The following is a 12,020-nucleotide window of genomic DNA, read 5'->3' as shown; positions in this document are numbered from 1 at the left end:
CTGGCATGAAAGTTGTGAGCGAGCGATTTGGCTCCTGCATAATTTAGTTTGCTCTGGAGCCATCCTTCCTGAGCTAAGACAAAAATCTGTGAGCTGGAAGCTAAAAAACTGTGAGCTAGCTCACGCTAACTCAGCTTAGAGGGAACACTGCTCCCGTTTGCCTCCCTCCCTCCTCCTTTTCCTACGGTCTTCTGGCCTCGGGGGAAGACGGTCCCGGCGTCGGCATGGGGGCGGGCTCGGTTGCGCCGGCAGGACCTGGGGTCCGAAAGCGCCTGTCTTTGCACCACCTTGGAATTGGCCAGCCCTGCCGAGCCGTCCCCCGAGTGGGCTCCAAGGCTCCCTGTAATGTATTCTGTGCTGCCTAGAATGCATTAAGATGGTTGTGAATCATCTCATAAGGAAGCAATGTTAAGCTTCGTCTTGAACAGGGACTGAAGTTCAAGACTACTGCGTCCAATCGGATTCAAATGTATATAAGCGGGAAAGACTCTGATTGGTTCTTATTGTCTCAACCTGATAGGTTGTTTAACTGTATTATAGGCGTGGCTATGTTAGCCGGAATGTTTAAATGGAGACAAAGGTGTGAGAGCTGTAGGCTAAGACTCTGAGCTAGCTCACACTCACTCAGCTTAGAGGGAACACTGGTGGGCTCTCCTTCATGAAAACGTTTTGGCTGGAAGAAAATGGAAGGTGCCGCAAAGCTCATGTTCATGATCCAAATAACAGGATTTGGGGCAAGCTTGCAGATATGAATAATGCCCAAATGAATTAAAGTGCTTTCTACGCCAATGCACTTCCTTTCGTCCGCATAGAAACTGTATTATTATTATTTTTTTAAGAAACAAGTGGCTTCCAAAGTCCAAAGGGGCAGAGAAGGGAAGGGAAGAGGCGTCAGTGGGCGCCACGGAGCATGCCCCGTCGTGCTTTGCGCGTGCTCAGTAGCGCCCGCTCGGACTCCGGCTCGGCGTTGCCATGGCGCCGCCCGAGCGCCCCGGTGGGCCTAGCCGCGTGGCCCGGGTCTCCCGCGGCCTCTGCTTCAGCGCCTCGCACCGGCTGCACAGGTGACGAGAAGCCCTCCACCCCATCCCTGTTGCCTCCCCTTCAGGAGCTGAGCGTCGGTGCATGGGCGGGGCCCGGGGGGGGTGTGCGGGCGCGAAGGGGTTAATCGAGGTTCGCGTTTGCGCTTCGTGTGCGTTGTCTTGTGTTCCATGCAACAGCCCTGCAAGGTAGGCAAGTGTCGTTTCCATATGGCAGGGTAATTAGGGACGGACGGCGGCGGCGAGAGAGGACTCGTGGCGAGGGTCGAACCTGGAGCTTCCTGATTCTTAGCAAGGAGGCTGCGGTAGGTTCCATCAATACATGCAAGAGAGGAGCGTCATCGGAGAGGAGGGGAAGTGCTGGGGCTTTGCTAGTGCTGAGGGCTCAGCCACGGAATCGGCGTCCAAACTGTGCCCTGGGCAGCATCAGGAAACAAGGCGAAGTCCCTCTGAGCGTGTGCAGAGTGCTCCTCCCGCCTTCTATTCATTTATGTTATTTATAGTCCATCTTTCTCACTGAGACTCCGCCACTTTTTTGTCTTCCTGTTGACTGCATTGATTTACATTCTGTAATCCGCCTTGATGAGTCTCAGTGAGAAAGACGGACTATAAATAACATAAATGGATAGACTCAGACTACTGTAGAAGGTGCTCCCCCCCACCCATTTTATCCCCATAACAACTCTGGGAGACGGTTCAGACAGAGAGAGTGAGTGAGTGTGCCAACGTCACCCAGCAAGCTTCCTGGCTAAGTGGGGATTTGAACCCAAGTCTTTGACCCTATAACCCCCACACAGTGGTTAGGCACAGATTGCTAGTGTGGTGTAGTTAAGTGTCAGTCTAGTATCTGGGAGACCCAGGTTTGAATCCCCACTTGTGCCATGGAAGCTTGCTGGGGGACCTTGGGCCACTCACTCGGCCTCACCTACCTTGCAGGGTTGTCGTGAGGAGAAAATGGAGGCGTGGAGAACAATGTAAGCTGCTTTGGGCCCCAGTTGAGAAGAAATGAATATACAACACATAGCATTAAGTGAAGCCTTGATAAAATTGTAGCAGAGATTAACAGGGCAGTCCTAAACAGAATTACTCCAGCCTAGTAAAGGTAAAAGTAAAGGTTTCCCTTACTCAAATCTGACTCTAGGGGGTGGCGCTCATCTCTGTTTCCAAGCCGAAGATCCAGCACTGTCCAAAGACTTTTCGGTGGTCATGTGGCCGGCATGACTAAACGCTGAGGCACACAGAACAGTTACCTTCCCACCGAAGCGGTACCTGTTCATCTACCTGCCCTTTCTTGCTTTCGAACTGCTGGGTTGGCAGGAGCTGGGGCGGGAGCTCACTCCGTCATGCGGCACTTGGTTCTCGAACTGCTGAGCTACTGACCTTCCAGTCTGCAGTTCAGCGTCTTAAGCACTTGAGCCACCGCAGCCCCTTTACTCCAGTTCACAGCCAGTGAAATCAGAGAATTTACAGAGGATCGTTCATGTTAGTGAACAAGTGCAGTGCGTGCTTGTGAAGCAGAAACACATTTCCAGGAAAAACCTGGTGCTTGTAACTCATTTTCTACTTATTTGTTTCTTGCCCTGCAGTAAGTCATTGAGCGATGAAGAAAACCAGAAACTTTTTGGGAAGTGCAATAACCCCAACGGGCATGGCCATAATTATAAAGGTGAGGATTAACTATCCGGTTCATTAGTTTCCTGCCATGGGGAAGTGTGTGACTTCCATAGTTTTGAAACCCAGCGGACATACCCTGATCTGAACTCTGCTGATTTGAGATTCCAGCAGAGGGGCGGGGGGTCAGTCAGATTTTATGCTTCACAACCTAGATTGCAAACTTGTTCTTCTTTCTCTACATGGTATCTTAACCTCTTACTTGCAATGACTAAGGCCAGGATGATTCCAAAAGAAAGGTTTTCTTCTGTGCCAGGAGTACCTGGGAGAAACTGTGAACCATAATTGAAAAACCACAGGGAATTGCCTTATACTAGATCAGACCATTGATCCATCTAGATCTGTATTGCCTATTCTAAATTCCAGTCACTTTCCAGGGTCTCCAGAAGTAGTCTTACCCGACACCAGTTATAGGAGATGATGAGGGTTTGAACCCGGCCTCTTCTGCATGCACAAAAACAGTGTCCTGTTTCAGTGACCAGGAGGAGAAAAGGCTATGCTGACCTGCCCTGCCTGCGATTGTTTCTTGCAAACTCTAGATGAAGTGAACAGAAGAGCCCTGCTGGATCAGACCAGTGGCCCATCTAAGGTCCCGGTCACACGAGCGGGATGATCCGCTGCCGAAGGGAGGCAAATTAGAGCCGGAGCAAAAAGAACCGCGGGAGCGCGATCCGATGTGCCCCCGCAGCTCCCTGCTCCGGCAGCCGATCACACTGTTGTGCAGCAAACTGGCAGTAGCGCTGTCATGCGCATGCGTGGGACGGAGAACGGCGCTGGCTGCAACGGGCTACCAGCGCTTCCCCGACCAGACGCCTGAGTCCAGCATCCTGTCTGATAAGGTGGCCAACCAGTTCGTCTGGAGGTCCAACAAACAGGGCATAGAGGCCGAGGCCTTCCCCTTATGTTGCCTCCTGGCTCTGGGATCCAGAGGTTTACCGCCTCCGAATGTGGAGGTTCAGTAGGTAAAGCTTATTCTAGCAGAGTAAAAACGCCAGAAGAGCCCCCGCTGGTTAAGACCAGTGGTCCATTTCGGTGCCAGTTTGGTGCAGTGGCTAAGAGCGGTGGACTCTAATCTGGAGAACCGGGTTTGATTCCCCACTCCTCCACATGGCAGCTGCTGGGTGACCTTGGGTCAGTCACAAGTTCTCTGAGAGCCGTTCTCTCAGAGCTCTCTCAGCCCCGCCTACCTCACAGGTAGTGTGTGTTGTGGGGAGAGGGAGGGAAGGAGACTGTGAGCCCGAGTGAAGGACAGGGTGTAAATCCGATCTTCTCCTCCTCCTCCCTTCTTCTACTACTACTACCTAGTCCAGCGTCCTGTCTCACATGGTGGCTGACCAGTTGCTCTGGAGGCCCAGCAACAGGGCGTGGAGTCTGAGGCCTTTCCCTGCTGTTGTCTCCTAGCCCTGGAATTCAGACTGCCTCTGCCTTTAGTCACCGTGGCTAGTAGCCCCTGATAAACCTTCCCTCCACTAATCTGTCTCATCCCCTTTAAAGCTGTCTGTGCCTCATCATGTCATGGCTGAGGCGTCTTGTTTGGGGAAGGGCTTCACGGATCTCCATTGCTCTTCATTAGCGGGGTCGAGAGGAAGATCTTAGCTCCATGCTGTTGTGGTGCCCTGCACTGTTTCACCCCCCCCCCCTTAAGCGGCTGTTTGCTCCAGGGCTGGAGTTTGTATCTCTTGGGGGGAGTAACGTTCAAGCTGCCCCGTCTGCCACCTTCACCAGAAAGCTTGAAGCATTATCGTCCGTCACCATGGGAACTCTCTGGGCCAGTCTTCAATGCTCCCTCTAAGCTGGGGAGTCTTGTGAGCAAAGAGTTTCCTTTGTGAGCGACTGGCATCAAAGTTGTGAGTGAGCAATTTGGCTATGGCATAAATTAGTCTGCTCTGGAGCCCTCCTTCCTGAGCTAAGACAAAAAGGTGTGAGCCGAAGGCTAAAAAACTGAGCGCTAGCTCACACCAACACAGCTTAGAGGGAACACTGCCAGTCTTACCCTCTCAGCCTAATCTACCTCACAGGGTTGTTAGGAGGATAGAGGGGAGGAGAGGAGAAAAACATTATCCTTCTGTGCAGAGCAGAACATCTGGCCCCAGAAGTGCCAGCTCAAATGATGCTTTGATGATGAGACCTGTTAGACATCAATTAAAGATTTCTTAATGTATAAACCATGGGTGTCAAACATGCCGGACCGGGCCCCCGGAGGGCTTCTATCAGGCCCGCAGTGGAACTGGCTGTCTTCTGCTGCTTCTTCCAGTTCTGCTGCTGCTGCGTCATCATAGGTTCTCAGCTTACAGATACACACCTGAACAGCATACTCAAGATTGCAACAGCACAGACATTTTGGTGCAATAATTCAGAGCAAGAGGTGTCAGTTATCAGACGCTGTTAAATGAAGCACAATATTGCAGAGAGTGCTAATGTTTTAAGCATGTTTTTATTTTAAGTTTAAAAAAAACCCTCTGTGTTTGTGTCCTTTATAAAGTGTATATCTCCGCCACCTGGCAATTCATTTTATGACACACATGGCCCGGCCCAACAAGGTCTCATTTATGTCCGATCCGGCCCTCATAAGAAATGAGTTCGACACCCCTGGTATAGACTGTAATGATGTCATTTGGGGTATAAGACCTACGGCCCTTCCTGATTGGGGCAGAACACAGCTTGGCGATACTGGGTGCTGGGGTATCCAGTCCTGTATTTCCTGTTATTGCAATAAACAGATAATCATCTAATTCACTGGGACTCCAACTGTGTGTTCCTCATTCGACCCCAGGAGCACACAGGGCACAAATTTGTGCATCAGATTCGAACCTTGGTCTCCCAGAACTGTAGTCCAACACTCTGTGCTCCACTGGTTCTCATCTTACAGATTTAAAAATAAATAAATGACTCCCATCCTGATTTCCCAGCCACCCCAATGCTTCTTTGTGCCCGGTTGCCCGCCATCCGTTGTTGCAGGTATGTAGATGTGAGCTCCTAGTTCGGATGCTGCAGATCTGTTACCCTGACAGCAGTGCGACACTTTCCTCTGGCGGAAGTCAGCGCCCGTCACATCAGCGGAAGGCCCCTTGTGCCTCGAGGAGGGCATAAGTCTGTAAGACTGAAGGTAGTTAGGTGTCTCCTCTTGTTTTCCTGTGTGTGAGCGGGCAAGCTACAGATTATCCGAACGTAGACAGCAACGTCGGACCCTTGTGGCTGGGAGAGCTATATTTTACCCACCCCTACTGATGAAGAGCAAAAATAATTTTTCTTTCTCTGTGGGGTCCAAACCCTACAGATTGTCTGCGGAGTTGTTAAATGCGAGAGAGGAGATATGTTTTTACAAAATGCCTCCTCCATGTATCGGAGCCCTTCTTCTCTCAGCATGAGAGTGAATCACAGGCGCTTCGATCTCTCCTTGGTTGGCAATCATTTGCATTTTTATTTTGTTTTAACGTTTTCTGTTGATGTGCACAGGGGAAGCTGGATTCGGCGTTTGTTTTTTAAACTCTTGCTGAAGCCAGTCATTGGCCATACCTGCAGACATTTCTTGTCAGCTATCCTGTCTCGACTTGGCCTTTCTTGGCTTTGCTTTTAATTTAGTCTTTGCACTGCCCCGCCCGTGACTTGGTCTCTTCTTTTTCTTTATTTCTAGTGGAAGTCACTGTGCAGGGAAAGGTAAGTGTGTTTTCCCGGGGGGCTTAGAACGTTCCGGGCAAGGGTCATTTTCTGCAGGAGCGCACAGGAGCGGAGCTCCAGCAGTAAAGAACCCAGGGGGCGGGCGCATGCAACAGGGCCCACCCCCTGCTCCCAACAGTCCTCAGTCAGAGCAAGAAGCAGCCAGGTAGGTTGCAGAGCCCCCTGGCCCAAAACAGTCCAGTGGCACCTTTAAGACCAAGTTTTATTCAGGTACAAGCTCTCCCTCCTCTGCGAGGACAGATCTGCACGTTCCCCCCCCCCCAATAGCTAGCAATCCAAAACAGTCCAGTGGAGCCTGAACGGTGGGTGTTGCCTTCTGACAGACTCCCGGTGATGTCAGGGGGTGTGGCATATGCAAAAAAGTTATGCCGATGAGTTATGCTAATAAGCTCCTGCACCTCTTTTTCTACGAAATGACCCCTGGTTCCGGGCACTCTGACCACAGTCTCCCAGTGCTAGGTTCCAGATAACCGCTGCCTCGTTTTGTGATCCAAAATTCCCTTAGGAGGCAGAAAATGTTCTCGGTGCCTATTTTAGTGGTGGGCCAAAAATGGAGTTTCAGCTCATGACTGAAGGGATCACTCGTGATTCTGGACCTTCGACCCTCCCAAGGCACAAAGTCACCTCCCTTCCAAGGCATGGTGCCCCCTGCACCTCCCCCGCCACCAAAACCTGCCGCCGGCATTCTCTCGCCTGTCCTGGTGAAGAAGGGGGAGATCAGCTTGGTACCAAGAAAGCCAGTTGCACCAGGTTTGCCTTGTGATATCGGCATTTGCTGCTTGGTTATCTGAACACATGGCTTTTGTTCTTGAGGACCATTCTTATCTGGGCCTGTGGATTGTGTGTGATTATTTATTACTGTGTGCACTCAAATGCAAGATGAAGGGTTTTCCCCCCAGGTATGCCAACTCCAAAGGTGAGAGGGGAGTTTTACGCCAGTTTGGTGTCGTGGTTAAGTGCGCGGACTCTAATCTGGGAGAACCGGGTTTGATTCCCCACTCCTCCACTCGCAGCTGCTGGATGACCTTGGGCAAGCCGTAGTTCTGATAAGAGCAGTTCTTGAAAAAAGAGCCGTTTCTGTCAAGAGCTCTCTTAGCCCCACCTACCTCACAGGGTGCCTGTTGTGGGGAGGGGAAGGGAAAGGAGTTTGTAAGCCGCTCTGAGACTCCTTTGGGTAGTGAAGGGCGGGGTATAAATCCAATCTCCTCTTCTTCTACATTTGCATACATATTACAATTATGCCCAATAGTAATTTTTGTGTGTATAACACTTGGAGGGGGACGGTCAGTTTATGTTCAGGGTCATCTTCCTTGCAAGTAAATACAGTGCATGGCTTCTGAATGTCTTTTTCCATCCCGGGCTCATGGCTGCATTGATTGGGGGAGGGAGGGTCCAAGAGACCTCCTCTCCAGGCAGTGACCAAACCCAGGTGCCCTTCACACCATCTGTTGAGCACTTGGGCATGACTGCATGGGCGTGATGGGTGTGTGTGTGGGGGGAGGAATTATTAGAGGCTATGGGTGAGGACAAAGGGCCCCGCTGTTGGACCTCCTGATGGCGCCTGGGTTTTGGCCACTGTGTGACACAGTGTTGGACTGGATGGGCCATTGGCCTGATCCAACATGGCTTCTCTTATGTTCTTATGCAGTGGTTAAGTGCACCAGTTTGGTGCAGTGGTTAAGTGTGCGGACTCTAATCTGGGAGAACCGGGTTTGATAAGTTCAGAACTCCTGGTTTATTCCAGTTCAATGCCAATAATGTCTTTGCTGCATAAAGCATTAACGAGATTAGTTCTATATTTTGTTTAGTTAATGTTGAGGTGGGCCAGTAATGTAATAACACTGATTCAGGAGTGTTAGGAATTACGTGCCCAGTTATTTTACCTATTTTTTTTAGTATGATTTCCCAATATTTTAAAACTTTTGGGCAACCCCACCAACAGTGTAAAAGACTTCTTTTTTGTCCGCAACCCTTCCAACATAAAGGGTGGTTCTTGAATTTACATAGGAATAAACGATTAGGAGTGAAATACCATCTAGCATACATCTTATACATTTGCCATCTAACACTCATATTATTTTTAGTGAATACATAGCATTATTGAGTGACAGGCGGTGTTCCTAGACCAGTTTATTCCTTTTGCAAAAGGACACACAGATTTCCCATTGAGCTTAACAGAGCCTCCTCTCTTGAGTTCGCCCACTTCCTGTCCCCTGGCCTTATGACCCATCTCTGAGAGCAACAAGACTCCCTTTGATTTCTGACCGATCGTGTTAAGCTTCTTGGGATGCTCTTTTCCATAGTTTTATTTCCCCCTTCGTGTTCCCTTCCTTGCCGCCCTGCTTCCGTGCCCCATCAGCTATCCTACTGGGCAAGTCGCAGTCTCTGGAAATCCTGCCGTTTCATAGAATCATAGAGTTGGAAGGCAACTCCAGGGTCATCTAGTCCAACCCCTGCACAAGACAGGAAATTCACAAATACCTCCCCCTCCACACCCCCAGTGACCGATGTTTTATGCCCAGAAGATGACAAAAAACCTCCAGGATCTCCAGCCAAAGTGGCCTGGAGAACCCTCCACCCCCCACCCCCCAGTGACTGATCTTCCATGCCCAGAAGATGACAAAAAAACCTCCAGGATCTCCAGCCAAACTGGCCTGGAGAAAAAATTGCTTCCTGACACCAAAGTGGCAATCAGCATTTCCCTGTGCATGTAAGAAAGGGCCACAAGAACGAAGCACTGAGGTAGCCTTTCGTGCCCTCCCTTTCACGATCTGCCCGAGTTCACAGAATCTGGATTGCTGTCAGATGGCCACCTAACCTCTGCTTAAAAACCTCCAAAGAAGGAGAGTTTGCCACCTCCCGAGGGAGCCTGTTCCACTGAGGAACAGCTCTACCTGTCAGGAAGTTTGCTTCCCCAGAGGCTGGGGAGGCCTTCCGCGGGGCTGTTTTCGGAAGAAGGACCCTCAGAATGGTGCAGAGGAGGCGCCTGATTTCAGGACAGGCATCTCTCTAGACCAGGATGTTCTAGATGGTCACAAACAGGCGTATCTGTCTGCTGCCTCAGTTTCTGGTCAGGATTGTTTTATGGCACTCCCATCTTCAACGAGTGGCAACTCCCTCCTTGTGGGGAATGGATCTTCTGACTCATTAGAAAATAAGAACATAAGAGACGCTAATGTTGGATCAGACCAAAGGCCCATCCAGTCCAACACTCTGTATCACACAGTGGCCAAAAATCCCAGGTGCCATCAGGAGGTCCAGCAGTGGGGCCAGGAGGACATTAGAAGCCCTCCCACTGTTGACCCCCCCTCCCAAGCACCAAGAAGACAGAGCATCCCTTGCCCCAGAGTCCCTATCTATACCTTGTGGCTAATAGCCACTGATGGACCTCTGCTCCATATGCTTATCTAATTCCCTTTTGAAGCCGTCCATGCTTGTAGCACCCACCACCTCCTGTGGCAGTGAATTCCAAGTGTTAATCACTCTTTGGGTGAAGAAGGACTTCCTTTTATCCGTTCATTGGCCACTGACAGACGCCACAATGGCAGGATGGTGGTGGGACTGGTGGGTCCTCTTTCGGGGGATGAGGTGAGACTCTGGCCTGCCACCCGCTGCCCCCACTCTCAAATGGCCCTTGAATAGAATCAGTTGCCGGGCCTCAGAAGCAAGCTCCATAGATCTCAGGGGACTGCCCACCCTCGGATTGGGGCCAAGGGCCCTCAGCTCAAGATGGGCCTTCTTCTTTGTCTTGTAGATCGATCCAACCACAGGGATGGTGATCAACCTCACAGATTTAAAAGACTACATGCAGGTAATAACTTGCTGGCAACTGTTATCTGTTGGGCCCAAAGAACAGTGCTGTGGGGGGGGGGGTCCAGACTGTGCGAGAGAGAAGCAGGTGATGGAACGCACTGAAGACATCGCCCTCGTTGCTAGGTGCAGCCTGAAGGCTGCCAGTTTGGTGTACGGGTTAAGTGCGTGGACTCTAAACTCGGAGAACTGGGTTTGATTCTCCACTCCTCCACTTGCAGCTGCTGGATGACCTTGGGCAAGCCATAGTTCTGTCAGAGCTGATATCTCAAGGGCAGTTATGGAAAGAGCTCTCTCAGCCCCACCTGCCTCACAGGGTGTCTGTTGTGTGGGGAGGGGAAGGGAAAGGAGGTTGTAAGCCGCTCTGAGACTCCCAAGTGAAGGATGGGGTATAAATCCAATCTCCTCCTCCTCTTCTTCCGCTTCTTCCAACGTGGGTGAAGCCAAAGTGGCAGTACTGGAGGCTGAGGGTGCAGGCTCATGTTATATCTTGTAAATAATTTACCTCCATTGTAAAGTTGACTCCCATGGCTTCTGTTCACGCTAATGGAACTTACAACGATTAGCGACTGCATTAACTTTGGACACAAAAAATTCCTTCAGTGCAGTAAGAGCGGTCTCATATTTATCATCAGTAAGAGGAAATGTATAGAAAATGTGTTGTCCTTCTACTCCCGAGTGAACCAGCAGTGCAGACTTTTGCTCTTCAGACACCTCTGTGTCACTAATTGCAAGCAGATAAGTATCAGATACACAAATTCATGAAGTAAAAGCGATCGCAGGCTCACTTGGACTTTGTAAAAAAACATGCCGGTGGGTTCACCGGCAAAAAAGCCATCCCACCTTCGTCGCCAGTTTGTTGGATCTTGTAAACGGTACCTCCTTGTTAGTCTTCAAATCAGTCTTTACTGCTCTCAGTCACACAAGTATCAAACACGTCTCACAGCGGCAATCCCTCCCACTTTCGACCCTTCACTTATATACAGTCCTCTTGAAGAAACATACACCACAACTCGCTGACAGGATTTTAGGTTGGGGGGAAGTTCTCCCGTCAGTGTTTGAGGTACATTTGTGGGAAAGGGGCTGGCTGGAGAGTGCAGCACTGAGACCTCTTCAAGGCGGTGGGGATTCTTGAACCCGAGGGATGGAATTGGCACGCCTCAGCGTCTCATGGACTTCCCTTCTCTCTCTCCTCAGGAAGCCATCATGGAACCTCTAGACCACAAAAATCTGGATAAGGATGTCCCCTACTTTGCCGACGTCGTGAGGTAGGCGAATCTTGAGGCGCTGCCCTTAATCACGACAGACGAGGCTTTTGAGTTCCTCTTGTGCAGACCTACATTTCTTAACGTTCTTTTTCATGCAAAAAGAATATAATTTTTGTTCCTTCTGCGCAAGTCCCGTCACAGCCAGAGAATCGCTCCTCTGATTTCCTGACATTTATTGTGTACCGCCTACATGCTTGTGACATTTCCTTTAGCAATGAGAGGGGACCTTGCAGTTTTTAAACGTCCAGAGTTGTGTGTTTTTCCCCTCAGTGTGTATTGCAGCCTCCGTGTTCTGTACCCACTTTTGCAGAAGGGTATTACTGATGAAACCTAAAATCTAAAGAAAAACCAAAATATAGATCCAAAGAAGGTTGGTGATGAAGGGAACACTACTAGGCAGTGATCCACCCAAGCAAAACACTGCAGCCAATGAGAACAGCTTTTCCTTCTGGTGTAGGCACATAGAAACAGAGCTGGAAGGGACCTCAAGGGTCATCTAGTCCAACCCCTGCAGAACGCAGGAAATCCACAACTAGCCCCCCCCCCCCGCGACCCC

General features: G+C 50.3%; 2 protein-coding genes across 2 annotated transcripts in view; one reads left to right on the top strand and one right to left on the bottom strand.

Annotated features, from left to right (window-relative positions):
• The window catches only part of LOC107116137 (6-pyruvoyl tetrahydrobiopterin synthase-like), a 52,384-nt gene that overhangs the window by 17,740 nt on the left and 22,624 nt on the right, over positions 1–12,020 (bottom strand). The gene's annotated exons all lie outside the window — the stretch shown is intronic.
• The window catches only part of LOC107116146 (6-pyruvoyl tetrahydrobiopterin synthase-like), a 14,840-nt gene continuing 3,776 nt past the window's right edge, over positions 957–12,020 (top strand). The window contains exons 1-5 of the mRNA XM_015418020.1: positions 957–1,061; positions 2,624–2,703; positions 6,343–6,365; positions 10,141–10,197; positions 11,394–11,464. Coding sequence (XP_015273506.1) covers positions 973–1,061; positions 2,624–2,703; positions 6,343–6,365; positions 10,141–10,197; positions 11,394–11,464 — 320 coding nt within the window. The 5' untranslated portion in view covers positions 957–972. The remainder of the gene's footprint in view (positions 1,062–2,623; positions 2,704–6,342; positions 6,366–10,140; positions 10,198–11,393; positions 11,465–12,020) is intronic.

The sequence above is a fragment of the Gekko japonicus genome, unplaced genomic scaffold (genome assembly GCF_001447785.1).
Source record: "Gekko japonicus isolate JY-2015 unplaced genomic scaffold, Gekko_japonicus_V1.1 scaffold1241, whole genome shotgun sequence".
In the NCBI taxonomy this organism is placed as follows: domain Eukaryota; kingdom Metazoa; phylum Chordata; class Lepidosauria; order Squamata; family Gekkonidae; genus Gekko; species Gekko japonicus.
The sequence above is the reverse complement of the archived record's forward strand: the minus strand, read 5'-3'. Positions and strand labels throughout refer to the sequence as shown.